The 27320-nt window shown below is 46.1% G+C and overlaps 2 protein-coding genes across 3 annotated transcripts; both read left to right on the top strand.

Moving 5' to 3' along the window:
* Positions 1 to 12515: 12515 nt before the first annotated feature.
* NMB (neuromedin B) lies at positions 12516 to 15295 on the top strand. 2 transcript variants are annotated; one of them, XM_012560021.1, is made up of 3 exons: positions 12516 to 12672; positions 13293 to 13465; positions 15146 to 15295. In XM_012560021.1, exons 1-3 carry the CDS (start codon positions 12516 to 12518, stop codon positions 15293 to 15295), a joined length of 480 nt encoding a protein of 159 aa, XP_012415475.1. The 2 variants fall into 2 exon arrangements, with proteins under 2 accessions (XP_012415475.1, XP_004370714.1); XM_004370657.1 differs by having other exon boundaries at positions 15141 to 15176.
* A 973-nt stretch (positions 15296 to 16268) lies between these two features.
* On the top strand, positions 16269 to 27040 carry WDR73 (WD repeat domain 73). Its single transcript, XM_004370811.2, has 8 exons — positions 16269 to 16309; positions 16870 to 16937; positions 17252 to 17340; positions 18474 to 18562; positions 19177 to 19241; positions 24164 to 24328; positions 24686 to 25051; positions 26374 to 27040. The coding sequence occupies exons 1-8, from the start codon at positions 16269 to 16271 to the stop codon at positions 26607 to 26609; spliced, it is 1119 nt and encodes a 372-aa protein (XP_004370868.1). The 3' UTR covers positions 26610 to 27040.
* Positions 27041 to 27320: the final 280 nt, after the last annotated feature.

The following is a 27320-nucleotide window of genomic DNA, read 5'->3' as shown; positions in this document are numbered from 1 at the left end:
TCCCTGACTGTGTTTGTCGGGACAGCTTCTGAAATGTGCCTTTCTGTGCTGGTTCCTAGTACCCCTTGGGGATATACTGGGCTTTGGTGTGAACAGTCCTTCAGCTAAGAAGGTTGCCTTCATATTAACAAATCTTTTTTTGTTTGTTTTGTTTTTGTTTTTGTAAAGCAAAAGTAGCCACTGACGTTCATAGGCAATCTCTTAGTCATAAAATTGATTCTTCACTAGGGTGTGACTCAGATGTGTATAAACCCCATTAGTGTTGCTGGGAAGTTCAGAAAATCTCACTTTGCTGTACACACACATAACGCTTTCTATGCTTGAGACATTCTCAGCCTTTCCTGCACGATGGCAGCGTGTGTTAGCATCTGGAGGAGGCACGACAAGGAGCTAGAGGGCAAGCATTTTACTTGTTTTCTTTAAACTAATGTCCCTGAGCCTGCTCTCTTAAGTGCTTGGCTTTGCTTTTCCCTAACACAGACCTAAAAGGAAGAAGGCAAAGCAGAAAGTAGTGAATGCAAAGGCCAGTTGTGTGCTGTTGTTGTTCTTTTAATATCGAGGCAGTTAGGGAAACGAGTGTAGGGCAAGCCAGTGTGTTTTAAGCACAACATACCCTTCATCTATATTACTGTATTAATGTGAAATCCCAAGGTAAACAAAGTGTTCTCAGTTGAGGTAAATGAACAGTTTCTATTATTTGTTCAACTGAGGTGGAAATCAGTCCATACTGTAATGCTAATGGAATGAGAATAGGGGCGACTGAACTTCTGAGGGCCTCCCCTTGTAGAGAATAGTGCCATCCTAAATCCATTAACTAGCCGTCCGACTTTGGATGTGGGCCGTTAATGGTCTCAACAGAGTACGAGCTTGGCAAATCACTGCTAACAAGTGCTTCTTTGAACCTGTCTGTGAGGCTTATGTAGTACTTTTATTTTCTTGTGAGGCAAGGAGAGTGCTGGAACAGCCCCGTGTGTGTGGAACGGCAGAAAATTGCTACTTCATTTTTTCCCCTCCTAATCACTTGCAAAGGATAAGGTTAACGCTCAGCAAGTCAGTGTATTGACTGATTTTGTAGCAACGTTTCTAGGATGACTAGGGGAGTAGTATGCTGTGCTGGCCGGGCTGAGAACTCATGGTCTTCAGTGATCCTAGTTTGCTAGGAATCCTTGCCAGGCATTGGGGGGAAAACATTAATATTTTCACACCTATTTTTGTGAAAGTATTATTTTTCCTTCTTTGCTGGACACTCTAGTTGCAAGCAACAGCTAAATTTCCCTGAAGAATTTATCAAATAATTTTGAAAGATGTGAACTGCTCTATTAGCTCAAATTAAAAAGCATTGTTTGTGGGAAGAGGTATTTCCAGTTTTAATGTTTTCTAGTTTGATGCTAAAATAGAAAACTTAAAACTGAGATATTTTATTAGTAAATATAATGTATTTGAAAAGCTCTTTGAAAATGTAAGAAATACCAGAAAGGTTCAAGTTGATGCTTTATGGAATGATAACCTCTTTGGGGTTTGGCAGGGTGAGTGGGAAATTGGGAGGTCTTAATTACTGTGAGTGAAGGGAATGGAAGAAGAGTGTGAGAACTGATGACGCATTAAATGAGAGTTTGGTAACAGGATTATCTCTTGGCTATTACTCACCCACTCTTCTTACTCCAGCAATTAACTCCCTTCATGATTTTTCCAAACACCTGTTTGCAGTTCTAGTCCATGTCTCTTGGTTCCCACTGAACACTTCTACTTCATTGCCCCCATCTTTAAATTCAAGTTCATGATGATTTCCCCAAACTTCCCCTCCAGATTTCACATTTTCTATGAAGCAGTATTTGCCCAGATTTTTCATTCTCCTACCATGTCTAGTCAGTTACCAAGTCCTACATTTATTATTCCATTCTCATTGCCATTACCTAGATCCAGAAGTACATATTCAATACTGGCCTGTTGTTTGGGTGACCATACGTCCCAGTTTGCCTGTAATGTGCTAGTCTATGCCTATTTTAGGTCAGTTAGATAGATAGATACATGCTGTCAAGTCGACTTTGACTCATGGCAAAGATAGACCGGCACAATAGCCACAACAATGGACTTCAACGTGGATGAAACAGAACAAAATAGTACCTAGTCCTGCATCTTTCTAATGATTGCCAACATGTTCAAGTCCATTGTTACAGCTGTTGTGCCAATCCGTGTCACCGAGAGTCTCCTTCACCCTCACTGGACCTCTGCTTCACCAAACATGACGTCCTCCTCTAGCGATTGATTCCTCCTGATGATGTGTCCAAAGCAAGCGAGTCAGTGTTCTTCTGTGAGCCATAAGGTTTTCACTGGCTAATTTTTGGGACTAGATCACCAGGCCTTTCTTCCTAGTCTGTGTTAGTCTGGAAGGCCCGCTGAAATCTGTCCACCATTGGTAATCCTGTTGTATTTGAAATACTCATGGCATAACTTCCAGTATCATAACAACACTCAAGCTACCATAGTACAACACACTGACAGATGGGTGGTGATTAGATCAATTACCATCTGTTAGTTATATTTAGTGTCTCTTTCACTTTCAGCAGTGACTCTTGTTTGGACCATAAATTTTGTGTTCACCCTACCCTTTTATCTATATGTGACGTTCAGACTGAATTCGGCTAGAGTTAGGCAACCTCGTGCCATGCTGCTGGGTGTTTTCACTTTTATTTCCTCACGCTCTCTTTTCTGCTTGTCTGAGTCTCCTCTTCTTCACAAAACAATTGTTCTTCCTCTGTCACTCATCGTTTTCAGCCTTATGTTGTTTGTCTAAACTTGTGGATATGGCTTCAAGCTCCCCAGCCAGATTGTAAGCTCCTTCAGGGCAGAGACTCATTTTACAGACACTCTACTAAATGTTCGGTATAACCAGTGCATTGGATCCAGAGGCAGTAACTTAGGCTAGCCTTGTTGTTGTTATTCTGGGGTACAGCATATGAATCATCAAAGCGATTTGTACTTTTCTGTTATTTAGTAAGTATGTTATCTTGGGCTTGTCAAATTTGAATCTAAAACTTTTATCGCTCTGTGGTTCCATTTTAGTTGCATGAGCCCCTCCCAGATTTTCTTATGTTGATCCTGTTTTTGTGTGTGTGTGTGTGTCTTTGGACTCTTCCTCTGTTCTATCTCTTGATGTGAGATGTACTGGCTTTTGTTACTTTTCTTGGGGAGTCACACACTTCTCTCAGAGAGGCTAGGTTTGGAATAAAAGCTCTGTCACCCTTGAGTGAATTTCTTGGTAATTTATATAAGTGTTTACCAAGTCTAAAATGTAGCCCTTGGAACATGGCAAGGGGGGCTATTGCAGCATTTTAGGGTACCCTTGTTATGGTATTGTCACTCTGTTGAGCTTCAGAGATGATCCAACTGATTTTAGCTGCTTCAGTGGATTGCCGACCTTCCTCAAGATACCCATTCAGTCGGGGGGACAGCCTGTTCAGACTGCTGTCTGGCTAGCTATATCTTTGTCACTATTTTACCTCATTAGAACTATAGCTGTTATCAAGTAGGCTTTTAGGACTAGAACAACAAACACTACTCTTCACACGACTTATCGGGAGTCTGGATGTAGAAAGAATGTTGTATAACCAGGAAGGGTTATAGAATGATCAGGGTTGCCAAAAAACAGTGAGGACATTGCCTTCTGAGTGTCATGTAGCATTCTGGGCTCTCAGGATGTTTCCAGCCTCAGCTCACAAGTCCCTACATCTTTGTACCTTTGACATTGGTCTCACTGTACAGTCATCTAGTCCTTACGCTGGTTGCTCTGCCTGGAATGCTTGCTCGCTTCCCTACCTTCTAAAGGCTTTCTCGTCTAGCAGACACTGATTTACCCTTTACTCTTGTGCCAGATTTTGGGCTAGGCCCTGGTGATGCAAAGGTAAGTAAGGTCCGATCCTTTTCAGCCAGGAACTCAGTGCCTTAACAGGAGCAGCATGTGTAAACAAATTTTTTTCACATAGAATGGTAACTGATAGAGAGCTGCACAGGGAGCCCAAAGCGGGGCACTTCCTACTCTTGATTAAGCTTTCAAGTGCATGGTACTTCCTTCTCGTGCTGCCCTGTACTTTCTTCATGCTTCTCTCTAACATTGCCCTCAGAGGGGTTTATCTGACATGTGTCCCTCTCCCCTACCAGGCCAGCTCCTTGAAGGCATTAAGACAAGACCAGCTTCTGATTCATCCTTGCATACATATTCCCTAGTCCCTATCACAATGCTCTGCACATTTTAGACTTATTTATACCTTGCCTTGTTCCAAAAAGGATTTGGGGTGGCTTGTAAAGATACACTCAGTACTATATGATAAAATATAAAAATAATTGAATTCAGGGCTGGGGAGTGAAATAAGTGGGAGGAGAAAAGGATAAAATCAGAGGTAAGGCTAGTACCCAAAAAACCAAACCCACTGCCGACACGTCAAAAGGTTCTGTGGTCCACTATAGGAGATCCATAGCTTTGGCTCTCGGTTCCTTAGCAGCTATTGCAAAGAGGGAAATAGGCATTTCTATGCTTTATGGAATGGGCATAAAATAAAAGGAGAAAAAACCCAAAAGCTTTTCATGGTAACTGTCTTGGTCATCTAGTGCTGCTATAACAGAAATACCACAAGTGACACTCCACCCCTTTGGCCCCCAAAAATTCATGTCCTTGCAACACGAAAAATATACTCATCTAATCATATCACAGCAAAAGTCTTAACTCCAAGTCCAAATTCCAAAAATTCCTCTTCATCTGTGAAATCTAGAATACAAGTTATCTGCTTCCAAAGGTACAATGGCCGAATAGGCACAAGCTAGACATTTCCATTACAAATGGGGGAAACTGGAGGAGAAGAAGGGATAACAGGCACCAAGCAAATCAGCAGAACACATTACATTAGCCCTCAAGGCTTTGAAAATAATCTCTTCTCTGAGACCATTCACACAAAGCCCTGCCCTCCAGATTCTAGGTGTTGGCCACAGTCTCCGGATTCTGAGTGGAGGCCCCTTGGCCCTGGGCTTCAGCTCCACCTTCCGGGCCCACTGGGACAGCAACTCTGCTCACTCTGCTTCAGGCGCACCATTCTCCTAGTCCATTGGAGTGACAACTCCACCCTTAGAAACACCAGAGGCCATGGCTCCACCCTTTGAAGCCCCTGAGGTGATGGCCATACCTTTTGAGACTGAGGCAGCTTGGCTTCTTGTGTTCTTGTCTCTTCAGCTTCTGCTTCCTGTGGCCCCTTGGCCCTCAGGCCTCATGCTCGCATCTGCCCTGCTGGGGCAAGTGTTCCAAAGCTGGGTAGCTCCACCAATAAGTTCCCAGAAGCACCCCACTCCACCAGGAAGCCTCCAGTGCACAGGCACTCAGCTCTCGCTCCGTGGGTCGGCTCCAGTGCTGTGTCACACTGGTTTCCTGGTTCTGCTGTTGCTGGTTCTCTGCCACTGCCCCTTCTCTGCTGCTGCAGGTTCTCTGCTGCTGCTGGTCCTCTGCCACTGCCACACCTGTATCCATTCACAGTTTCAAAATCACTTCCACATTTTAGGTATCTGTTAGAGCAGCACCCCACTATCTCAGTACCAAATTCTGTCTTAGTCATCTAGTGCTGCTGTAACGAATACCACAAATGGATGGCTTTAACAAAGAGAAATTTATTCTCTCACAGTCCAGTAGGCTGCAAGTCCAAATTCAGGGCATCAGCTCCAAGGGAACCCTTTCTCTGTCGGCTCTGGAGGAAGGTCCGTGTCATCAATCTTCTCTTGGTCTGGGAGCTTCTCTGTGCAGGAACCTCAGGTCCAAAGGACGTGTTCTGCTCCTGGCACTGCTTTCTTGGTGGTATGAGGTTCCCATGTGTCTCTGCTCACTTCTCTCTTTTATATCTCAAGAGATTGGATTAAGACACTATCTAATCTTGTAAACTTTATCAGTATAACCTCATCACAGTGATAGAATTTACAACACATATAACCTCATAGTGATAGAGTTTACAGCACAGAAGGAAATCACATCAGATTACACAATCATACAATACTGGGAATCATGACCCAGCCAAGTTGACAGATATTTTTGGGGACACAGTTCAGTCCATGACAGTAACCAAGGACCAAGACATTTCTGGGAACTCATTGTAAAAGCACTGTGTGATGTTGTGCAGTTATCCTTAACAGTAACTAGCCTAATGATTTTCATAGAGCTACTTCAGAGGATGTTCTTAAGTGTAGTCATAGTTTGGCAGAAACTGCAAAGAGCCCGAGCTCTGCAGGGCCATGCTTCCTTCAAGCAGTCTCTTCTATAAATATTACTGACAAGGCTGTGGATACTTTCTTGGCGACATACTTTAATAGGCACTAGAGGCAGAGTTAGGAGCCTGGTGGCACAGTGGTTAAAGCATTCAGCTGCTAACCAAAAGGTCAGTGGTTTGAACCCACCGGCCACTCGGCAGGAGAAAGATGTGGCAGTCTGCTTCCGTAAAGATGTACAGCCTTGGAAACCCTACAGGGTCTCTATGAGTCAGAATCGACTTGACAGCAGTGGGTTTGGTTTTTGGGTTTAGAGAGGCAGAGTTGACAGTTTTAACACGTTGAGGAGTAGTTCATGTTTCTGAATATAAGGGCTGAAGAGCAGAGCAATGATTTTCCTTAGTTTAAAAAAAAACCGTGGATCTGCTGCAGCACAAGGATGGGTTGTTGAGCCCAGCAAGTTCTACTTCATAATTTTAGATGGACCAGTCTTTAAACCAGATGTCACTGAGCCTCTACCATGACCACTTAACAAAAAAACTTAACATCCATATAACTTCTAACTTTAAGCAGTGTAAGAGCCTGAAGTCTAGATACATAATGGGGAATAAATGTAGTAAGTGTAAACTTTAAATACTTTTTCAAAGCCCCTGTAATGCAGTGCCGACAGTCCATGGGAGACTGCCTAGTCATGAAGCCCTGTGGAGTTTCAGTAGTTAAGCCACCTTGACTGGGTTTTGTGTTCTTAACCAAATTCTGCTTATAATGAGCAATATTCCAGAGGAGTTGGGTTCAGAGTTCTGAAGAACTCTCTCTAAAGAGAATAAACAATTGAAGTGTGTGTCTAAAGCCAGATTTTGACTTAAGTGAAGAGTCCTGGTAATTAGTAGATGTGGTTCACCTCATAAAAAGACCAGCTTTCCTACAGAACAATGTACCTTATTCTTTTAAACTCATGGTCCCTTTTAAGAAACATAAAAATCTCATACCTCCTCTCCATTCTGACACTCCCCCTCACCTCCCCCCACCCACCCACAGGTCCATAATACCCTCCCTCTTATCCTCACCAGCCAAGAATATTTTATCTTGCATTTTCTTAAGTTTGCATTATAAAAACGATAGTTACTCCTCTCCCATATAAAGTTATGTTATTATTATATTGAATATGACTTTCAAATGCTATATTCCTGACCTGCCAATCTTAGGAGATTCTGGAATGCTACCTACTTAATTAAGAATCATTTCTCTAGAACCCTTACTTTAATTGGCCACCGTATTTGGATTGGTAAGCTTGATTCCAGCTTTAATTCAAGGAGTGTAGTTAGAAGAATATGTACTCAAGACTTTTATCAGGCAAGTAAATCAGATAGCATCAAGCTTTGATCAACACTATCAGCCTGACAACTTACTTAAGCCAAACAAGAGAATGTTGTGTAGAACTCTGTTTTGGAATTGATCAAGAGTTGAGGTAGATGTGCTGGCATTTTAGTTTCTCTAAAGTTACTCACGATGTAATAGGTATTGTGCTGGGCCCAGCACTGTTGTGTATACACCACAGCCTTACCTGCTATCCAGGGAATGCTTTTTCTCTGTCATGGTCTTCAGGTTTAAAGCAGGCATTACTTTCCCTAGGATCCAGTGCTAATAATATTGAGTATTTAGGATGTGCCAGATGCTCTACTAAGTGCTTCACAATTTACAACGAACTTTTACTTTCTCTCATTTAGTCCTCAGAGTAACCTTTTTACAAAAGAGAAAAACCAGGAGACGTTAAGGGATTTGCCCAAGGTTTCAGGGTCTATGTATGGCAGAGCCAGAACTCAAGTCTGTTGCTTTTACCATGCACAATGCTGGGTGTCATGACCAGTCTTTCTGCCTTCATAAAGTCTAGCCCTACACTTGCAAAGCCTTCGGGAATTCTCCCTTAGAGGCTCTAGGTTTTTATTCCTCAGATTTGCTCAGATTAATAAATCTCCTAGAAATAGTGAGATTCTCAATCAAATTCGGAAACATTTAAACGTCTTTGGAGTTTCGAGAGTATTGATTACAGTTATTGAAAGGTCCTCTGAGGTACATGAATATCACACCCAAATAATTGTGAATGCTGGACCTAAGCCTTCTCACTTTCTTAGGTTTTCGTAGCTTCCCTGAATACCTGCGCCATTTAGCTGAGTAGTAGCTGCTTAGTTTTCTTAGCCACTTTTAGGATGGTCATCACTTCCTCATTAAAGCCAAACCCACTGCTGTCAAGTCACTTCTGACTCATGTGACCCCACGTGTTTCAGAGTAAACCTGCACTCAATAGGGTTTTCAGTGGCTGTAATTTTATGGAAGAGGATCACAGGCCTTTCTTCCATGGCACCTCTGATGATGGATTTGAACTGCCAACCTTTCGATTAGTAGCTGAGAGCAAACCATTTATGACATCCAGGGACCTACTTCCTCATTAGATATAGGTATTTTCTCTTTTTTTCAAAATTGCCTTTAAAAAAAAATTTCGTGTTTTGGCAATTTTAGTTTCTGAAGGATTTCCTTCTTTATGGTTAATGTCCTCATAACCCCTATGTGTTCCATCAGACTTTGGGAAATTGTATTAAATATCCCTGATTTTCCTTTCCTCTTCCCTCAAAGATTCTGCTGTTTTCCTGACTCTGTAGCTCCTTGCCCATCCAGGAACCAAAGGGCAGCACCTAGAATAGCCCAGGATATTTCTCTCTCCATACCCCCACCAGCCTCCTTACAGATGAAGATCTCTGGTTTGTGCTCAAAGGTTTGCCAGGATTGAGATTTTATACCATCCTGTTGTGAACAACTCTAGTGTTTGTTTTCATTCATTTTCTCTAGGCTCATTTATGTCTAATGTAAATTTATGCTTTATAGATTAACATCCTTGGTACATTTAATGTATTTGAAGTACCCAATCTGATTTTCTCCGTTTAGCTTCCTGGCAACTTACTTCCTTTGTTCTTGAGGTAACTCATCTGTGAAATGGGCATCATACCAGTCTACTACATCAGAGCAATGTTGAGGATCAAAGGAACATGCATGCAAGAGTGCTTTTGGAAAACAAATAACAACAACAAAGATTCAGTTGTGAAGAGGTGTTACTGTAATTAATTCCAATCTAATGAAAATAAGCAAAAACATAAATCCTTTATTTCAAGCAATTTTTGATTTAAAAAAATGGTGCAAACAGTTTAAATGTTTTGTTGGTGTTGGTTATGACAAGATTTGCTATGTATCTTTTACCCTTAGTCACTTTTTGGATTGTCCTATGGATCTGTTCTACATTTTCTGTGGATGTCCTTGAATGCTGTAGAGTCCTGGCAGGGATCAAGAGTGAGTGCTGAAGAGCTCCCCTCAACCCCCCGCCCCTCCACGTGATTCACTGCCAGTCTTTCCCAGCGGATGGAGCCCTTTGGGCTTCTCTTGCCATCAGAATGCACTTGGGGTACAGGCAGGCGGCAGTTGAGGTCCTCTCTTTCTAAACTCAGAGCCTAGCACTCCCTGGGAGATGGCTTGGAAATGCTGTCTTGGGCAAGCCACCCTCTCTGCTATGCCTCCCTTTTTCCTGGGAGGCATACCTAGGGCTCCTTTCTCTGTGGACATGTTTCATAGCTGACTATGTAGCTACCCACCTGCCTCTTTCTGCAGAGTCCTCAGAGCACCCTTGTTGCCTGTGCTAGGCTGACAAACAATCCCAAGGGCAGCTGAGGTCAGTCCCTTAGAGCTTTGGTTGGAGCTGTGAACCCCAGGCTGTGTCAGAGGAGTCTGGCTTAAGTATAAATAAACTTGCCAGAGCAGAACCCAAAGTGCCAGGGTTCACCTGCAGAAGAGACGTGAAACTCCAAATGCAGTACCCACCCCCTCTCCCTCCTGAGAAATCTGGAGCAACTTGATGTTTAAACTTGGAATAGTAAAAGAGGAGTGAGTGTGGCTCAGGAAGAGCTGCGTCTGCCCTGCATGACCTTGGGGGGCCTCTGGGCACTGTGGTCCAGACAGACATGGACTCTGATTTTAGCTCCATTACTGTGTGATGTCCAGGAAGGTGACAACCTCTGTGAGCCTGCTTCCTTGCCTATAAGATGAGGAGAGCTTAACCTACTTTATAAGGTTCCTTCAAGCATTAGATAAGGCATCACTCAATAAATACCAGCTCCTGTATGTTCCCACTAATTTCTACATCCATGGACCAGGGGAAACAGGATGGGTGTGTGATGGATGCAGAGGAGAGGGAGGGGATTGCAAAGGGAATGATTATTACGGGAAGGTGATAAGAGCTATATCTGAACACTGTGGCTAAACAGTGTCAAGGAAGCAGAGAGGTGTAAATGCCAGGGTGGGGGATGAGAAGCAAGGAGATTTGGGAAAAAGCCAGAGCCAGAAATGGAGTGTCCCTGTCCTGTGTGTCATGCTCCCAGAAGCTCAGCATGACAACCAGCTTCTCGTGTAAATTTTCCCTTTCAAGATGCCGATCCATAGAGCTAGCAGGGCTTGCTGAGCTAGATGCATGGAAGAGTAATAATAGCAAGAGTCACTGTTGAGCCAGACTGGGCAGTGGGTTCCACCACAACCACACTGTCTAGTGTTCCAGTCAGGGCGTCAGAGCCCAGGTTGGTCTGCAGCCGATTCCTCCATCATTTGCTCCTTTGTGTACCAGGTCTGTCTCTCCAATGAGGTAGTAAACTGTCTTGGAACTGAGGGGTCATCGTTGTCTCCCTGCCTCCTGTGCCTAGCATAGTGCTGTGAACATTGGTGGTCGGTAAATGTTTAAGAAAAAAATAAATATTATTCTGGAGCACAGCATCTTCCCTTGCTCATTAAGTGATGCGATTGATCCAAAAGTTGTTGCTTCCCAAGACAAGTCCAAACAGCTCCTTGAGAGGAGGACAGAGTGCTGAGTGTGAGAGCAGGTCCTTGGGATTGCTGTTTCTGGTCACAGAATAATAGTGCTTAAAAAATGTAAAGTTATTATGGAGCCCTGGTGGTGAAGTAGTTAAGAGCTCAGGCTGCTAACCAAAAGGCTGGCAGTTCAATCCACCAGCCCTCCTTGGAAATCCTATGGGGCAGTTCTACTCTGTCCTATAGGGTCACTATGAGTCGGAATCAGCACACAACAAAGTTATTTTAAAATAGGGCAAGGCAGAACTGAAACCATTCCCGAAGCCAACTCTTCAGACCAAAATTAGGCTTGACTATAAGACATAAAATGATACTCGTGAAGAGTGTGCTTCTTAGCTCAAGTAGATGCATGAGACTAAATGGGCAGCTCTTGTCCCAAGGAGAGATGATAAGGGAGAAAGGGGCAGGAGCTGGTTGAATGGACACCGGAAATCAAGGGTAAAAAGGAGTGTGCTGTCACAGTATAGGGAGAGCAGCTAGGGTCACATAGCAGTATGTGTATAAATTCTTGTATGAGAAACTGACTTGAACTGTAAACTTTCACTTAAAGCAGAGTAAAAATTAAAAAATAAAATAGGGTAACATAGTTATTCTCATGTTACAGCTGAGGTCTAACAAGGTCACACAGCTTGTGTGTAGGTTCCTGTGCTCCCTCCGCTCCCCTGACTGAGAAAAGATCTGCCTGCTGCCCAACTGACAGGCCAGGCTCTCCCTACCAGGAGGTGGATGTTCCACGGCTCCTGGTAGGGGCTCCTTATTCCACCATCCATCATGCCATAGTCCCACCGCAGCACCTACTGTGGGCGATTTCCATGTGACCTGGTGAGTGCTGCCAGTGAGAGGGCAAAGGACCGGGTGAACACGGTCAGATTCCCCCGAGGGGTTGAGGGGAATTTCCTGGAGCGCCTTGGATGCCTGGCACCTTGCAGGGCACGTCAAAGCGACATGGTTACGCCAGAGGAAGGCTCCTCACCCCCATTTTTACCCTCTGAAGAGGGGCTCAAAGAGGTGGAGCAACTACAGTACTGTGGGCCGAAGCTTGGTGGGAGTGGCGAGAAGGGTCGGGGACCTCTTTGCCCGCTGGCTGGCGCTTACCTAAAGTTGGTGGTGCCCACGTTGTGGGGCCGACGTGCGGATGTGTAGGTCTGTGGAGGCCCGCAGCCTCCCGGACGGACCCTCCAAGGGTGTCGAGCCTCTGAAAGAGAAAAGCCAGTCGAAGGGCTTGCGGGGCTGGGAGGGTACCTGCGCGGGCGGCGCTGGAGCTCCAGCTACACGCGGGGCAGGCTCCGCCCCCGAGGCGCTGCTTTAAAAGCAGGGAAGGCACGCGCCGGTCACTCCAGCGGCTGGGAAGCGCGCCGAGCGGCCAGGGGACAGCCATGGCCCAGCGAGCGAGGGGGGCTCGGTTGCTCGGAGGTCTTCTGCTCTTCTTTCTGCTCGCCGCCGGCGCTGCGCCGCTCAGCTGGGACCTCCCTGAGCCCCGCAGCCTAGCCAGCAAGATCCGAGTGCACCCGCGGGGCAACCTCTGGGCCACCGGTAAGTCCTTGGGGACCTGGGCGAGCGTCCTGCCTCACCCTGCTCTGACCCCACTTTCCTTACCATCCCTCTAGCCACTCCTCAGCCCTGGACATCCGTGCAGGTGGGCACCCTGAGGTTTATCTAATTCAGTCGATGGGGCAGTGAGACCCAGACTGATCAGTGACTTGGCTAAGTTTAAGGCAGAGCTGGCTCTAGATCCTAGACCTGACTGCCGGCTGGTGCCCCTTCGTTCCCTTAGGCAAGGTTCTCTGAGTGCTGCATCTTCTTTGAATCTCTCCTGTGTCTTCTCTCTGCACCTCCACCTTCCAGGCACCTCCTCATTCTCCGTTCATTCTCCACTGTGCAGGCAGCACAACTGGGAGGGTTTCTCCCTGGCCTTGGGCCATCCCACCCTCCTTCCAGCTGTGCCATCCTCTCCACTCCTACTCCTTTTCAGGAAAAGCTGAGGTGTGCAGGCTTTGCCGCCACTGAGGGGTCTTTGTGGCTCCTTGATGAGGAGCAGGAAGAAGGCCATGCCTCTTCCTGGCATGACAACTGAAGCATGGGAGAGATGAGCTTTCCCACTGGGGTGGGGTCCTGCTCCCTGACTTCCTTGTACCTTGGCACCTCCATTCCAGGTCACTTCATGGGCAAGAAAAGCTCGGAGCCCCCCAGCCTATCGCCATTGGGAGCTGCACCCCACATCTCCCTGAGAGACCAGAGACTGCAGCTGAGTCATGATCTTCTCAGGATCCTCCTGTTAAAGAAAGCCCTGGGCATGAGCCTTGGTGGCCCAGGACCCCGCACCCAGGTGAGCCAGGCCCCCACCACATGCCCAAGAGAGCCTCAGCCAGGGCTGACCATGGATCCAGCATAGGGTGAATAACCACCAAGCATTAGGTTTAGAGTGTGACTGCCCTGGGCATGATGGGTGTGGACCCCAGAAAGCCAGGGTTCCGGGCTCTCCCTGTGACCCAGGGCTCAGAGGGGAAGGATTCCAAAGAAAGAAAGCTGACCTCCTCAGCAAACCCCATGGAGCAACTCGATCCAATCACCAGTTTGAAGTCACAGCCAAGGATTATCCAGCCTGTTGCAACAGGACCTTCCTCCCCCAGTCCATACAATCTTACCCTACCCCAGCTGTCCCCCCACTCCCTGCATTAACCAAGTTCACCTTTGCCAGGTCTTCTTTGTGCTTCTGGCCAGAGCTGGGACTCTAAGGAGAAGAGTGAGTTAGTGGTTCATGGCCAAGAGAGAGCCCAGACTGTTCCCCTTGGCCTTGCTCTTCCTGTTCAGCCGTGCTGCCTCAGTGACCTATGGCAGGGTCCTCAGTCTCGGCACTCTTGACATTCTAGGCTGGGTAATTCTGTGTTGTGGGGGGCTGGCCTATGCACTGTAGGATGTATAGCAGCATCACTGGTCTCTATCCACTAGATGCAGTAGTACCCTCCTCTCCCTTCATTTGAGACAACCGAAAATGTCTGTAGACATCGCCAAATGTCCCCCCACCGGGGGCGGGGGGCAAAATCACCCTTGGTTGTGAATTAGCCTGGCAGAGCAGCAGCCCCTCTGTTTCTTGCTCCTGATGCTGTCGCCATTGCCCACCTCTCTCCCTGGTACTTGCTGTGTGCTGAAGGCAGTGTGGTAATGAATGTGGGCTCTGGTGACCTCTTGCTGGGCCCATAGCCCACTGCTGCCACTTACTAGTTATGTGACCTTAGAAACGTCATTTAATCTTTCCAAACCTCCTCTTCCTCATCCATAAAACGGATAATAGTGGTGTCCACTTCCCATTAATGGGAGCATTTATGTCACTTGGTCAGCATGGTGCTAATGGAACCAAGTTCACTCCTACCCTGGCAGCACCTATTGCTGGCTCACCTTTGTATCCCCCATTATGCCTAGCATAGAGTGCATATATTTTGAAAGTACAGGAGGAAGGGGATTCCCTAGAGAAGACCAAGTCCAGCCTCATCCGACATCCATTACCCTCCTGATGCACAGAACCTCCCGCCCCTGGGGACCTCAAATGTAAGGGTCAGGAGCTTGGGTTGACCGAGCCTGAAAGGAGACAACAGCACCTCTAGGGCCGTTGGTCTTGAAGGCCTGAAGCATGCAGACCTACTTGAGATTCTCAGAGGAAGCAGTACCTAACCCTGGGGTGTGGGACTTCAGAAGTGAGGTTAGGGGCAGAGCTGGGAGCAGGGAGTGAAGGCCTGGACACTGGGCCAGTGCCAGGCACTACTGGACTTCCACGATTTCCTTTGATTGTTATGACCATCCTGTGAGATCGGGGCTGTTATTCTGAGAAAACCACTGCCCCTGAGCCTTCCCAGGCCCTGTGGGGAGAAAGGTAGGGGGAGACCTGCTTCAGCTAAGAGCCTGCCCCTGCCCACCTCTGCAGATGCATAGCACTTAGGGATGGCAGTATGCCCCTATCCTTTGTCGCCATCCCCAGGTCAATTCCTTTGTGTGTTTCCCTTCAGTACAGGAGACTGCTGGTGCACATACTGCAGAAGTGATGCAAATAATGGGGCAGGCACAACGCCGCAGCTTAGATTGTGCCCACCCAGGGAAGGTGCTTGATGGGACCCTGGAGATGGCCCACCTGGATGTAGATCCTGGGATCAGATCTCTGTAACTCCGTTACTGTGATTTCTGGTTGGAGTCTCCAGGAATATCTCCAGTGCAGATGCAAATGATGTTCCTGCTGTATTTCTTGCTTCCCTGTTGAAGTTGTGAATAAAACCCTGCTATTTATATAGAATGTCTGGTCCTCTCTTTCCAGCCGAGTTTGAGGGAATGAGAGGGAAAGGGGACTGAAGGGTCGGGTGTTCAGTGAGATGGGCTGGCTCCAAAAAGCCCAGAACACTCCATGGCACCAGCCTAGCACTGACTCTGGACTCTTAACTCATTCACTCATTCAAAGAGCCCATACTTCAACGCCTGTTGCATGCCAGGTCCTGTGCCACGAGCTGGGTTCTACTCTTAGGTCTGCCATCTACTGGCGCAGGCAAGTCTCTGACCTGCTTCCTTGCCGGCGAAATGGGGCTCCCTACAGTATACTACGGGCTTCACATACCTCATCTATTTCATCCTCACGCCAAACTTTACGGGGCGTGCCCAGCGCATCCAGGGGAAAGAACAGAGTTAGGATCCAGACCCGCTTTCCGCTAACTTACTCTCTGGCCTTGGGTAGGGTTGCCAGATTTAGCAAACATTTGGGGTGTCTTACACCAAAAATTATTCGTTATTTGAAATTCGAATTTTAACTACTTTGTCAGGCAACCTTAGCCTTGGGATTCCCCCTCTGTGGGCTGAAGATACCTGGTCTTAAAACGGACAAGTAGATGGTACTTGGGCCCCGCCCGGAGCTGACATCCTGGGAATCCCTGAGTCTACGTCATTTTTCTCGGAGCTTTTGCCCTATAGTCACAGACCTTGCCTGACAAGGGCGCAGAGCATCCGCCGCGCTCTCGCAACTCAACGCCCCACCTACTTCTGGGAGGCCACGCCCACCGGCCCCAAGCAGGCCGCTCCCACTCCTCGCGAGAGGTCCGCGCCTCTCAGGAAGGTTCAGAAGCGGAAGCGGGGCGCCGGAAGCGACCGTTGCTATGGAGGCCAGCGAGGACTGGCTCGTGAAGTCCCTGCGCTTGTAAATCATGTGGAGCTGGGAGGCGGGGTTCGGGCCCGGAGCTGGTCTGGAGGGCGAATGGGCGCGGGGCGGAGGCACAGGGAAACGTGGTGTGGGTTGAATCCGCGGTAGCCGCGAGGCTAGGCCGATGCGGGATTCCGCCTAGGCCTTATCTCCGGCTTCTGGAAAATGACACCTTCGTGTGTGCTCAGGTTGCGCAAGGAACTAGTAGAAGCAGCGTTTGTGAAGGATAAAAATAACAAGTGACCAATTGTTTTGCGCCAGTCTCGAGTTAAACCCTGAACACTGGTTAATGTCACTGATTTCTCACATCAGCTCTGGGAAGTCTGGGTATTATTTTTAAAAAGAATACCATTTTACAGACGGGGACCGAGTTTTAGGCAGATTAAATGACTGACCTGTTCCCAGTCACACAGGGGGTAATGCAAAACCAGATTCATTGGTTCCAGGTCTGCCGGACTCCAGAGCCTACGCTCTTAACTAACCAAACCATGCTGCTATCTCAGAGTTCTTTGACTGTAAAGTGACATAAACCGTGTGACTTTGTCCCTATAATGCAGGTACGGGGATTTCCATGCATTTGACCTCTCAGGAGCCACTCGAGTCCTTGAATGGATTGATGACAAAGGTGATGTGCCTTGCCTGGCCCTGAAGGAGATGGAGTCCCACTTCTCAGGCTGGGAGTTGGGGGCTCAGTCCAGAAGAACCCAACCCACTCTTCTGGGAGCCTGAGGGCCTCTTGGTCACTTGTAGCAATTTAGTGCCTCATTAGCCTTTATATGCCTCTTGTTAGGATCTCTTCCATTCCCTAATCCAAGGCTGAATTCTAATAGGGGAGACATTTATCCTTGCTTTGGGGGATTTGGTCGGAGTTTCTAGACCCAGCCATGGTCCAGAATGTTTCTAGCAGTTTGTCACAGCTACTTCTGCTTTTATCTACAGGAGTCTTTGTTGCTGGCTATGAAAGCCTGAAAAAAAATGAGATTCTTCATCTGATATTACCTCTCAGACTTTCTGTGAAGGAGAACCAGGTAACTCGAATGTAAATGCTAAGTATATGTGTCAACTTTTATTTGTTTATTAAACATTTATGGAGCTCCTGTTATCTGCCAGGCATTGTCCTGAGTACTAGGGAGAGAGAGACAAAGAACAGTCTTGCCCTTACAGCCTGAGGGAGGCAAATACACACAGAGATAAATGTTAGAGAATGCTGGTGGTTCACAGAGGATTACTGGAGGAAGAGGTTAATTGTACTTTATCAAACATAGATTTAGGGAGCCATTAGGGTATAGAGGGTAGTTGAAGCCCCTAGAATGGGTAAGATCACCTAGGATGAATGGGTAGTATATAAGGATTAAGAAGAGAAGGCGGCCAAAGACAGAACACCAGGGAACACATTTAAGGGATGTTAGAGGAAGATGAACTCACAAGGAATACTGAAAAGGGCCAGTCTCTGAAGTAGAAGGAGTCTCAGAAAAGGTCAGTGTTTAAGAGAACATGTCAAGAAGAAAAGAGTGGGTAGCTGTTTAATGCTGCTGTAAAATCATTTAGATGAGGATTGAACTGTTCATCCATTAGACTTGGAAGCCCCACTGACCTTTGCCAGAACATTTTTGATGGCATGGTCAGGGCAAAAGACTGAAAAAGAGAAGGAAATGGAGTCAGAAAATGTAGGTAGGGAAGAAGCTAGTGCAGTAACTAGGTAGGAAACAGAGATTTGAGGGAGGGTTTCCAAAAGATAGAGAGGCTTGAGCAAGGTTAGAAGCTGTGGGGAAGTAGTCCCTGACAAGGTTAGGGTGAAAATGCAGGAGTGATACAGGGAACATGATATTGTTTCCAGGATGTATTAGTTGGCTAATATATCCCAGCTTTCTTTGATGAAGCTGTTAAGCCTCTGTGACTCCACTAAGAAGGCCTAGAGTCTAAGGTTTATGCCATAGTGAAAGGGGCTAGTGAAATGTTGTGAGAAGGGTTTTGGATGTGTAGGCTCCAGATGAGACCATCATTTACAAATAGCCACACCCGAAGGCCTTGCAGAGAGAAGCATCTGTTGCCAGCTGAGCAGCTTGCATGCCCTCCTGCCAGGCCGGGATCTGGCATCTTACCTAGAAACATTCCTTTGAAGAGCAGGCTCTATCTGATTGGCCAAACCTTTGTATTTTAGGGCTTGTTCCCAGAAAGAGATTTCAAGGTGTGCCATGGAGGATTTTCAGACAAACCTGTCTTTGATCTAAAGCATGTGCCAGAGACCAGGTATGGTTCAGCTCTGTATCCCAGACCTTCCATTCAGGAAGGGGTGGCTGGAAATGCTCAGGGTTCTCCTGCCTCTTTATCACCAGTAACCAACTCCACCTCCACCCCCCACCCCCGCCCATGCACAGGTGAGTGCCCGCATGAACAGACACACAGATTTTGGAATACAAAGAAATCATTGCTGTCCATCACAGCCCTTTTGACTGGAGTTTCTTCAGGGAATCGATATAGGCTAGAAGGATATGCTTAATTTCTCAGAGCTGTTGATAGGTAATTGGTGATAGCTCAGTTGGGAGAGACTGAGAGTCTCTGGGTCAGGGTTGTGAGTCCAGACTCCACACTGAGTGTCTTCTCTAGGTGGAGCAGCATGACACATGTTGGCCTGGGCTCAGTCCCAGCTCTGCTATGGACTCTCTGAGCTGTGGGCCTATCCCTGAAGCGTGCCCCTCATCTGTTAAATGAAGGTGGATGATCCCTGCTAGCAGTAAGATTTCCTGATGAAGGGGAGTGTAGGAATCCCAAACTGAGTGGGCAGGAGAGGGAAAGGCTGGGTGAGGGGAGAGGGGGTGAGCTCCCTGTGGTCTGGACTAAAATTCCCTATCCATCCTGAATAGGTTGCTGGTTACCAGTGGCCGTCCAGGTTGTTCCCTGCAGGTATGGCAGATCGCAGAGGACAGTGGTGAGTGAATTTGATTTGGTGGGGGGTTGGTGTTCTAAGAAAGCCTGATTATTCACACTCCCCACACCCTTGATCTGAGTTAGTTAAGAGGTGCACTCAAGCCAGGTGGGAATTAAAATGCAGTATCTAATTAGCAACCACAGCATGGTATAGAAGGCCAAAATGGAGCTTCGTATAACTTACTCCAGGAATTGAGCTTATGGAGCCAGTCAGAATCAGAGCATGTAGAGAACTACAGTCCTCTCCCCTAGGCAGGGGCAGAGGCAAAGGCAGGGTGAGGACTGCTCAGATGAGCTCACCTCACGGAGGAGGAGACAGAGAGGAGGTCACCTCTCTTTGTCGGCAAGTTAGCCCCAGAGAAGGAAAGTGAGTGAGCAAGAGGCAGGGCTAGGCAGTGTCTGGCTCAGAGAAGTCACTCTACTCCCCAACAAGGGAGTAGAGAGGAGCAGGAAGTATTAATCCTATTCCCTCTGAGAGTGGAGGAGAAATCCCCTCAAAGGAAATAGCGTTCCCTCCAGCAGTGGGTTTGTGGTCCTCTTGTCAGGCAGGCACCAGAGCATGCAGCCCCTCGCCTGATCCAGCCCCTTCCTTTCCTTCTCTAGGTAAAGCGTTGTTGGCCAGCGTGGAAGTGTGCCTCTGAGGCACAGGCAACTACTTTTGGACTTGCTCCTTTGGTTGCATGACCCTCTGTTTCTGGTCCCCATGCCACCTCACTTGGAAGCTTCCCATAGATTGGCCAGCAGCCACTGGCATCTCAAGCCTCCAGTGCTGCAGAAAGGCAGTTCTTACACTCATTTGCTTTTTGACATCACCGACCCTGTGGGCTTTCCTTTGTTATTTCCCTCCTTGTCACTTGTCCTATGCTGTAGCTTTGTTAGTTATATCACATACTCCTAGTTGTTATTGTTTTTGTTGTTTATAACTTTATTTACATATGTTTCACACATCATATAATTCACCTGTTTCAAGTGTACAATTCAGTGATCTTTTTGTAAATTTAACAAGTTGTGCAGCCATTACTATAAATCAGTTTTAAAACATTTTCATACTTCAGTAAGATTCATCATGCCCATTTACTGTTAACCTCCGCGTCCTGCCCCAGGCAACTACTAATCTACTTGTCTCTATAGATTTGCCTTTTCTGGCAACTTTATATAAGTGAAATCATACTACATGTGGTCTGTTGTATCTGGCTTCTGTCACTTAGCATAAAGTTTTTGAGGTCCATCCATGTCATAGCATATATCAGTAGTTTGTTCCTTTTTATTGCTGAGTAGTTTTCCATTATATGGATATACCACATTTTGTCCATCCACTTACCAGTTGATAGATCCAGTTTTTAACTACTGTGAATAATGCTGCTAAGAACATTCATGTGCAAGTCTTTGTGTGGCATAGGCTTTCATTCCTCTTGGGTAGAGCCTGCGAGTGGAATTTCTGAGTCGTGGTAAATTTGTTTGATTTTTTAAGAAACCACTAAACTGCTTTCCAAAGTGGATGCACCATTTTACATTCCCACCAGCAAAGTATGTGGGTTCCCGTTTTGTACTTGCTCGACAATGTTTGTCATTGTCCTTTTTATTAAGGCCATTCTGTGGGTCTGAAATTGTATCTCATTGTAGCTTTAATATGCATTTCCCTAATGACTAATTATGTTGAGTATCTTTTCATAGTGCTTATTAGCCATTTGGATATCATCTTTGGTGAAATGTTTATTAAAATCTTTTGCCCATTTTTTGATTGGGTTGTTTGCCTTGTTATTATTGAATTGTAAGAGTTCTTTCTATATTCTGGATACAATATTAGATATGTGTTTTGCTAATAAAGTCTCTTGTTTGTCTTTTCATTTTCTTAATGGTGTCCTTTAAAGCATAAAGATTTTACATTTTGATGAGATCCAATTTATCAGTTTTTTTTTTTTTTTTTTTTTCCTTTTAGGGACCATTCTTTTGGTGTCCTATCTAAGAAACTATAAATTTATCTTTTTGCACGTGGATATCTACTTGCCCCAGCACCATTTACTGAAAAAGCTATCCTTCCCCCATTGAACTGTCTTCATGCCTTTGTTAAACATCAGTTGACTGTAAATATAAGGATTTATTTCTATACTCTTGATTCTGTTCTGTTGATCTATGTGTCTGTCTTTTTGCCAGTAACTTGCAGTTGTTTCTTTATCTTCACCTAAAAATAGGCTAGGTGAAGCAGAGTAGTGCAGCAAAAGCATGCTGGGCCCATAAAAATAGGCTAGGTGGGGCAGCAGTGGTTTAAAAATGAGAAGAGGAGCCTTACTAACCACTTGGAGGCCCGTTGGAATTACCTTTGGTCCTGACAGTGAGCCTGGTACCAAGTACCATACAGAACCTGTAGCCCAGGCATAAGGGAGTGAATGGCCCAACGGAACTAAAGAGTCACCTGCCTCTAGATATTAGCACAGAATGTTCCAGATCCTGGGGAAGGCTGGCCAGCTATTTTCTTCGAAACTTAAAAGCATAACATTATTTTTGTGAATTTTCCAAGGCCCAGGGTTTGACCCATAGCCTTGGTGTCTCAGAACCCTGATTTTGTCAGCACATCCAGAACAAATCTAATCTGTTTGTAGGGGCTGGCACTCTCACTAGACTCACAAGACTGCTGTATAATCAGAATGCAAATTTATAAAATGAAAGAAGAAGTATCACCAAAAATGGAATGTTCCAGATCCTTACGACCACCTTATTCTTTGATTATATAGAAGTCCTAGTCTAATCAAAGGCTGCTTGGTGAACATAACCACAAAAAGAGGAATCAGAGGTTTCCACGTTGCTTTTTTTATAAGACATCTTAAGCAGAAAGTATAAAACTTGTGAAGGCTTTGCTGCCTAGGCCCTGAGTGTTGTCCAAGCCCTGAGGGTGGTGCATGAGGCCTCTTTCCTCAGCTCTAGGGGTGCGGAAGCCACTGAGTTGGATTAATACAGTATCTAAAGTTCTCAGTTGAGTGTTGACTGCTGCTTCCTCTTTGAACTTAAATATTTAGTCTGTTGGTGTGGCTCCCTGTCACCTGTCCCAGTGTTTTCTTTGCCTCGATGACTGAACAGCCCCCCTCTCACAGATACTGCTTTTCTCTAGACATGTTAATATACTTGGTCAGGATTGCAGGTCCAGGAGCCATTCTGGCTCCTTAAAGTACCTTTGCCTACCTCTGCTGTAACCCATATGGTGTTGGTTTCACTTTCGGAGACATTTTTTCCCTTATATCCAAGTTCTTGAGGGTGCCTCACTATGTCTTTTGCTTTGATTTTGTAGTCGTTTCTCTTTTCAGTTTGAGGCTGGTTTGATAAATCTGGTGTGAATTTCCTAGGAAAGAGCATTTTGCCACTGAGTTTAGAGAGAAGGAGAAGAAAACCTGGATTTCTTTCCTATTGTCATTGTAGAGTAACTCTCCAGTAAAAGGGCCTCTAAAGCTTATGTTTTCCACTGAATCTTAGAAGTCGGCCTTTGAAGGCTTTTGCTTGACTCTCCCTCCCTCCACTAGGCACAAATCTCATACTGAGAACCATCCTTTGGCCCAGAGCAGCAGGTCCTAGGGGATCTGTTCCAGGCTCCTCAGAGTCTGGAAAGGGAAAAGGGAGCCACTTAAGTGTGGCCCAGGAGAGTCAGGCAAGTGCTGTGGGGCTGGTATGAATCACAGCCTCACTGGCTTCTTAAAGACAAACTCTGGTCCTGAGGGTCTGCTGTTGTGTCTGCTCCAAACCTCCACAGCTCCTTGTGGTAGGAGCACATTAAGTTTAGCAAGTCAGGATGACGCGCGTCTGGTGTCCTAGCCTGTAGGCTTTGGGACTAGTGCTCAAGCGTCCTCTGCATTCTAGCCCATCCTAGACATGCCCCTCTGTGCTGTCTTTGCATGTGAAATATCTTGAGGGACCTTTTGCTGTGAGCTTACTTGATATGCCATTTTAATGTTCCTTCTCTTATCCATTGCCTTGCTCATTCTGACTTTCATCTATCTCTTAAAATTTTAAAAATATATAGATTTCGTTTTTTTCAGAGGATGTGGAAACCAAATAATAAGTGCCCTCTTGGAGCAAAGAAAATATGAACTGGAAAATACAAGTCTCTCTAAAAGTAGTTTGTACTGCAAATTGCTTGTTCTGAACTATGTTATAAATGGCTTCCTTAAGAGAAGCCTCAAAATGTAGAACACAGAGGTGAGAACCTGCCTGCCAACCAGACAGGATGAGACAAACTAAAATTCGATTCTCCTTGAGACCAAGTATATTTTTCTTCCATTCAGTGTAAAAAAGATGTGGACTTTCTTGTCTGGTTTACATTTTAAGACAATGACAGTTGCATTGAAACCTTTACCTGCTAGACTTCAGCAAATGGCTTGAGGTCATAAAGTATGTTTCTGAGAAAATAATAGTACCCCATAAAGTTTCCAAGACTGTATGGAAGCAGACTGCCGTATCTTTCTCCCACAGAGCCGCTGGTGGGTTCTAACCGCCGACCTTTCAGTTAGCAGCCGAGTGCTTAACCAGTGCACCACCAGGGCTGTTTCATGAACTCTGTACCTGTTATTTTTCATTTAAGGTATAATTACATCACCAGTGTGTTCTTTTCTTTTCCTTTATTTGTTCTCCACAAAACTATAAACAGCTAGAACTGCTTTTGGGGTTTTGAGATAATTGCTATGATTCATTATCTCCCACTTTCAGAATAGTTAATAAGACAAATTATAAAGAAATTAAAGTGCTTCTAACAGTTTCAGAAATGTAAACATAACCCAGAGTGTTTACGTCTCAACATCCTCTCTTGCCATCTTTCAGCTCCCTTTCCTCCTTGACCTTCTAAATGTAAGGCTGAAAATGGCTGGCCAGCCTTTGCCATGTAATCTTTCAAACCTTTGTTAACATTCTGGAGTTCAGCTTCTTCCCTTTTTCCCTCAGATGTCATTAAAGCTGTCAGTACCATTGCTGTGCATGAGGAGGAGGGGAGCCTCTGGCCGAGGATGGCTGTCTTCTTTTCAGTGGCTCCTGAAGTCCTCCACGGGACAAGGCTCAGCAGTCTGAGAATTACAGACCTAGAATCCCAGAAGACCACGTACACCTCAGGTACTGCAGCTGTACACACCTTGCTTGCTCCTCCAGGCAGCATCTTCCTCCCAGCCCAACTCAGCCACGTTCTACACCTAGTTCAGTCCTCTGTGCCAGATGCTAGGGAACAAGATGAATAAGAGGCAAGCCTTGGTCTGAAAGGCTCCCTTTCTGGGGTAGAGGGAGGCCGTCCCAGGGACTGGCATCCACTCCGCTGAGTAGCATATATTCAGATGAGAAGGGAGAAGCATTTCATTCGGCCTGGGACTGTGTGGGAAGCTTCACAGAGAAAACGACTTGTGAGTGGTCATCTCTGCCAAACTTCCAGTCACATCTGTCTCCAGCATCTTTTCTCCTTTGCCTTCTGTATTCCAGGTGTTGGTGACAGTGAGGTGCTGAGTAGCCTGCAGGTCCTAGGTGCAGACACCTTTGCCTTCTGCTGTACCTCAGGCCGGCTGGGCCTTGTTGACATCCGCCAGAAGTGGGCACCATCTGAGAACCTTGGCTCCGGCCCCAGGTCTGGTGGAGGGAGGTGGTGTGCAGAAGTCAGGGGCATGGGCCAGTACCCTGGGCCCAGCATTGCCAGCCTTGGCTCAAATGGGCAGCTCTGTCTCCTCGACCCCCGGGATCTCTGCCACCCTGTGAGCTCAGTCCAGTGCCCAGTGTCCACACCTAGCCCTGACTCAGAGCTGCTGCGAGTGACATGGGCCCCCATCCTGGACAACTGCTTAGCCATTTCAGGTACTGCTGAGCAGAGTTTTTGCCTGTTATTTGATCTCTTTCTTCTCGGGACTACAGGGTGTTCAGGAAGGAGTCCTCAGGTTTTGATGGAACAATCCACTCCTATGCTGTCACAGCTTGGGGTGGAGTGGGGAGCGAAGTAGGACCTCTCTTCACTCACAGAGATCACATCTTCCTAGATGCAGATCTGGCCCCAGAGGTTAGAGTTAGCCACAGCAAAGCTCCAGATTAGCTTCCAGGTTCTTCAGTGGCAAGCCCTTCCCTAGCTTGACTGTTACTCTTACGCATATTTACAGCAGGAGTTTAGTTCAGAGGTTGGTCAAGAGGCCTGGAGATAGAACTGTACCAGAAAAAGGTGGCAGGACCTCAAGGGTGCTTCTCAGCCTCCTTTCTTTTTAAATTGTAGCAAGCTAGCTCCTGGGTTTATCTGGTGGTATCTAGTTGAAGGAGGATATTTAATGTGGGTATCTAAAACCTAGTGGAAAGGCTCTCTACTAAGAAGTAAGAGTTGAAAGAATAGTTGAGAGAGCAAGAAAGGATAATTGGTAGTGAAGGATCCAGAAAGGGCAGAAGAGAAGATCCAGAGCTTGGATGGAGGGGTTGGCGCTTTGTAACAGAAAGACAGCAGGATAGGTCGGTGGACCAACATGAGGTTGCTGCTCTCTAAAGGCTTCTGTTTCCCCCATCAGGTAGGAGACATGGCCATCTGCTGGGCGGGGCCGGGGAGGTGGGGGATAGGAATTAGGGGCAAGTGGAGAAGGTCTGAGAATGTCTCTTAAGCCTCAGTTTCCTGGGGGAAATAATAGTACCTATTTCATACAAAGAGGAGCCCTGGTAGCACAGTGGTTAAGCGCTCAGCTGCCAACCAGAAGGTTGGTGGTTCGAACCCACCAGCTGCTCTGCGGGAGAGAGATGCAGCAGTCTGCTTCTGTAAAGATTGCAGCCTTGGAAACCCTGTAGGGCAGTTCTCCTCTGTCCTCTAGGCTGGCTGTGAGTTGGAATTCAACTCAACGGCAGTGGGTTTTTGTTTTACTTCATACAGTTGTGCAGATGAAATCATGGGTGTCCAGGATTAGCCTCAGGCCTGGCATGCAGTAGATGTACAGCAGGTGTTCACTGTTTTCCTGTGTTGCCATCACACGCCCAGTGGGATCATTAGTTGTCAATATTGAAGGTAGATGTTTTATACCCTTAAGTTAGCCTTTGAGGTATCTTTGTATTTCATTCCTTATCCTATAACCTGTTTTGTTACCATAGAGAAAATTATAAAAATTACTTGAGGGATTCCATCTCAATCCTCTCTTTTCTATGTTCTTCTTCAGGTTTTGATGGAACAGTCCAGATCTATGATGTCACGTCTTGGAGTGGAGTGGGGAGCCAAGTAGAACCTCTCTTCACTCACAGAGGTCACATCTTCCTAGATGCAAATGAGCTGGACACTGCTCCACTGGTCACTACCCACACCTGGCACCCCTGCAAACCAAGGACTTTGCTGTCAGCAGCAAATGATGCCTCTCTGCATGTGTGGGACTGGGTGGACCTCCGTGCCTCCTGCTAAGACCAGCATCTTTGCCCAGGCTCCTAGGAAGATAAGGAGCTGCTGTAGTGGCAAGGGTACCAATTCAGGACTCAGTGACCAGATGTCCCTGTTACCAGCTGTGTGGCCTTGAGCAAGTCACCCAGCCTCTCTGAGCCCCCGTTTCCTTACCTGTAAAACGAGGATAGTAATAACTACCTTGTAGGTTGTTGGGAGGGTTAGAAATAATGTATTAAAAAATACCTGGCAGAAAGCTGGATGTTCAGTTACAGGTGATTTAATTTCTATTTGTGGGAATTTTGAAACAGAAATCATTGTCTTATCTGGTTAGCCCTTGACTAACTCAACAGCATATCTTCAGGAAAATACCTTGTTTGTAGTGCTATATCCCAATACTGGTTAGTTTCACTCTTGAAATGATTTATTTCACATAATTTTTATGAATGTTATGAGTAGAGAGACATGTACATGTTAAAAGCATGTTGTATTATACATAGATTCATTTTTTAAAGTTTATAAACATAAGAGTGATACAATTGCAGAAATCATTTTCTTAAACACAGTATGTAGTAAGATTCTTCACGGTAACTCACCTTACGCATATCTAACTACATATACTGCCTGTACCACATTTTGTTTATCCATTCATCTATTAATGGACACTTGGGTTGTTTCCACCTTTGGCTGTTGTGAATAGTGCTGCAGTGAACATTGGTGCACAAGTATCTGTGT

This window comes from Trichechus manatus, unplaced genomic scaffold, assembly GCF_000243295.1.
Source record: "Trichechus manatus latirostris isolate Lorelei unplaced genomic scaffold, TriManLat1.0 scaffold00009, whole genome shotgun sequence".
NCBI lineage: Eukaryota > Metazoa > Chordata > Mammalia > Sirenia > Trichechidae > Trichechus > Trichechus manatus.
Note: the sequence above shows the minus strand (reverse complement) of the source record. Positions and strands in the feature narration are given on the sequence as shown.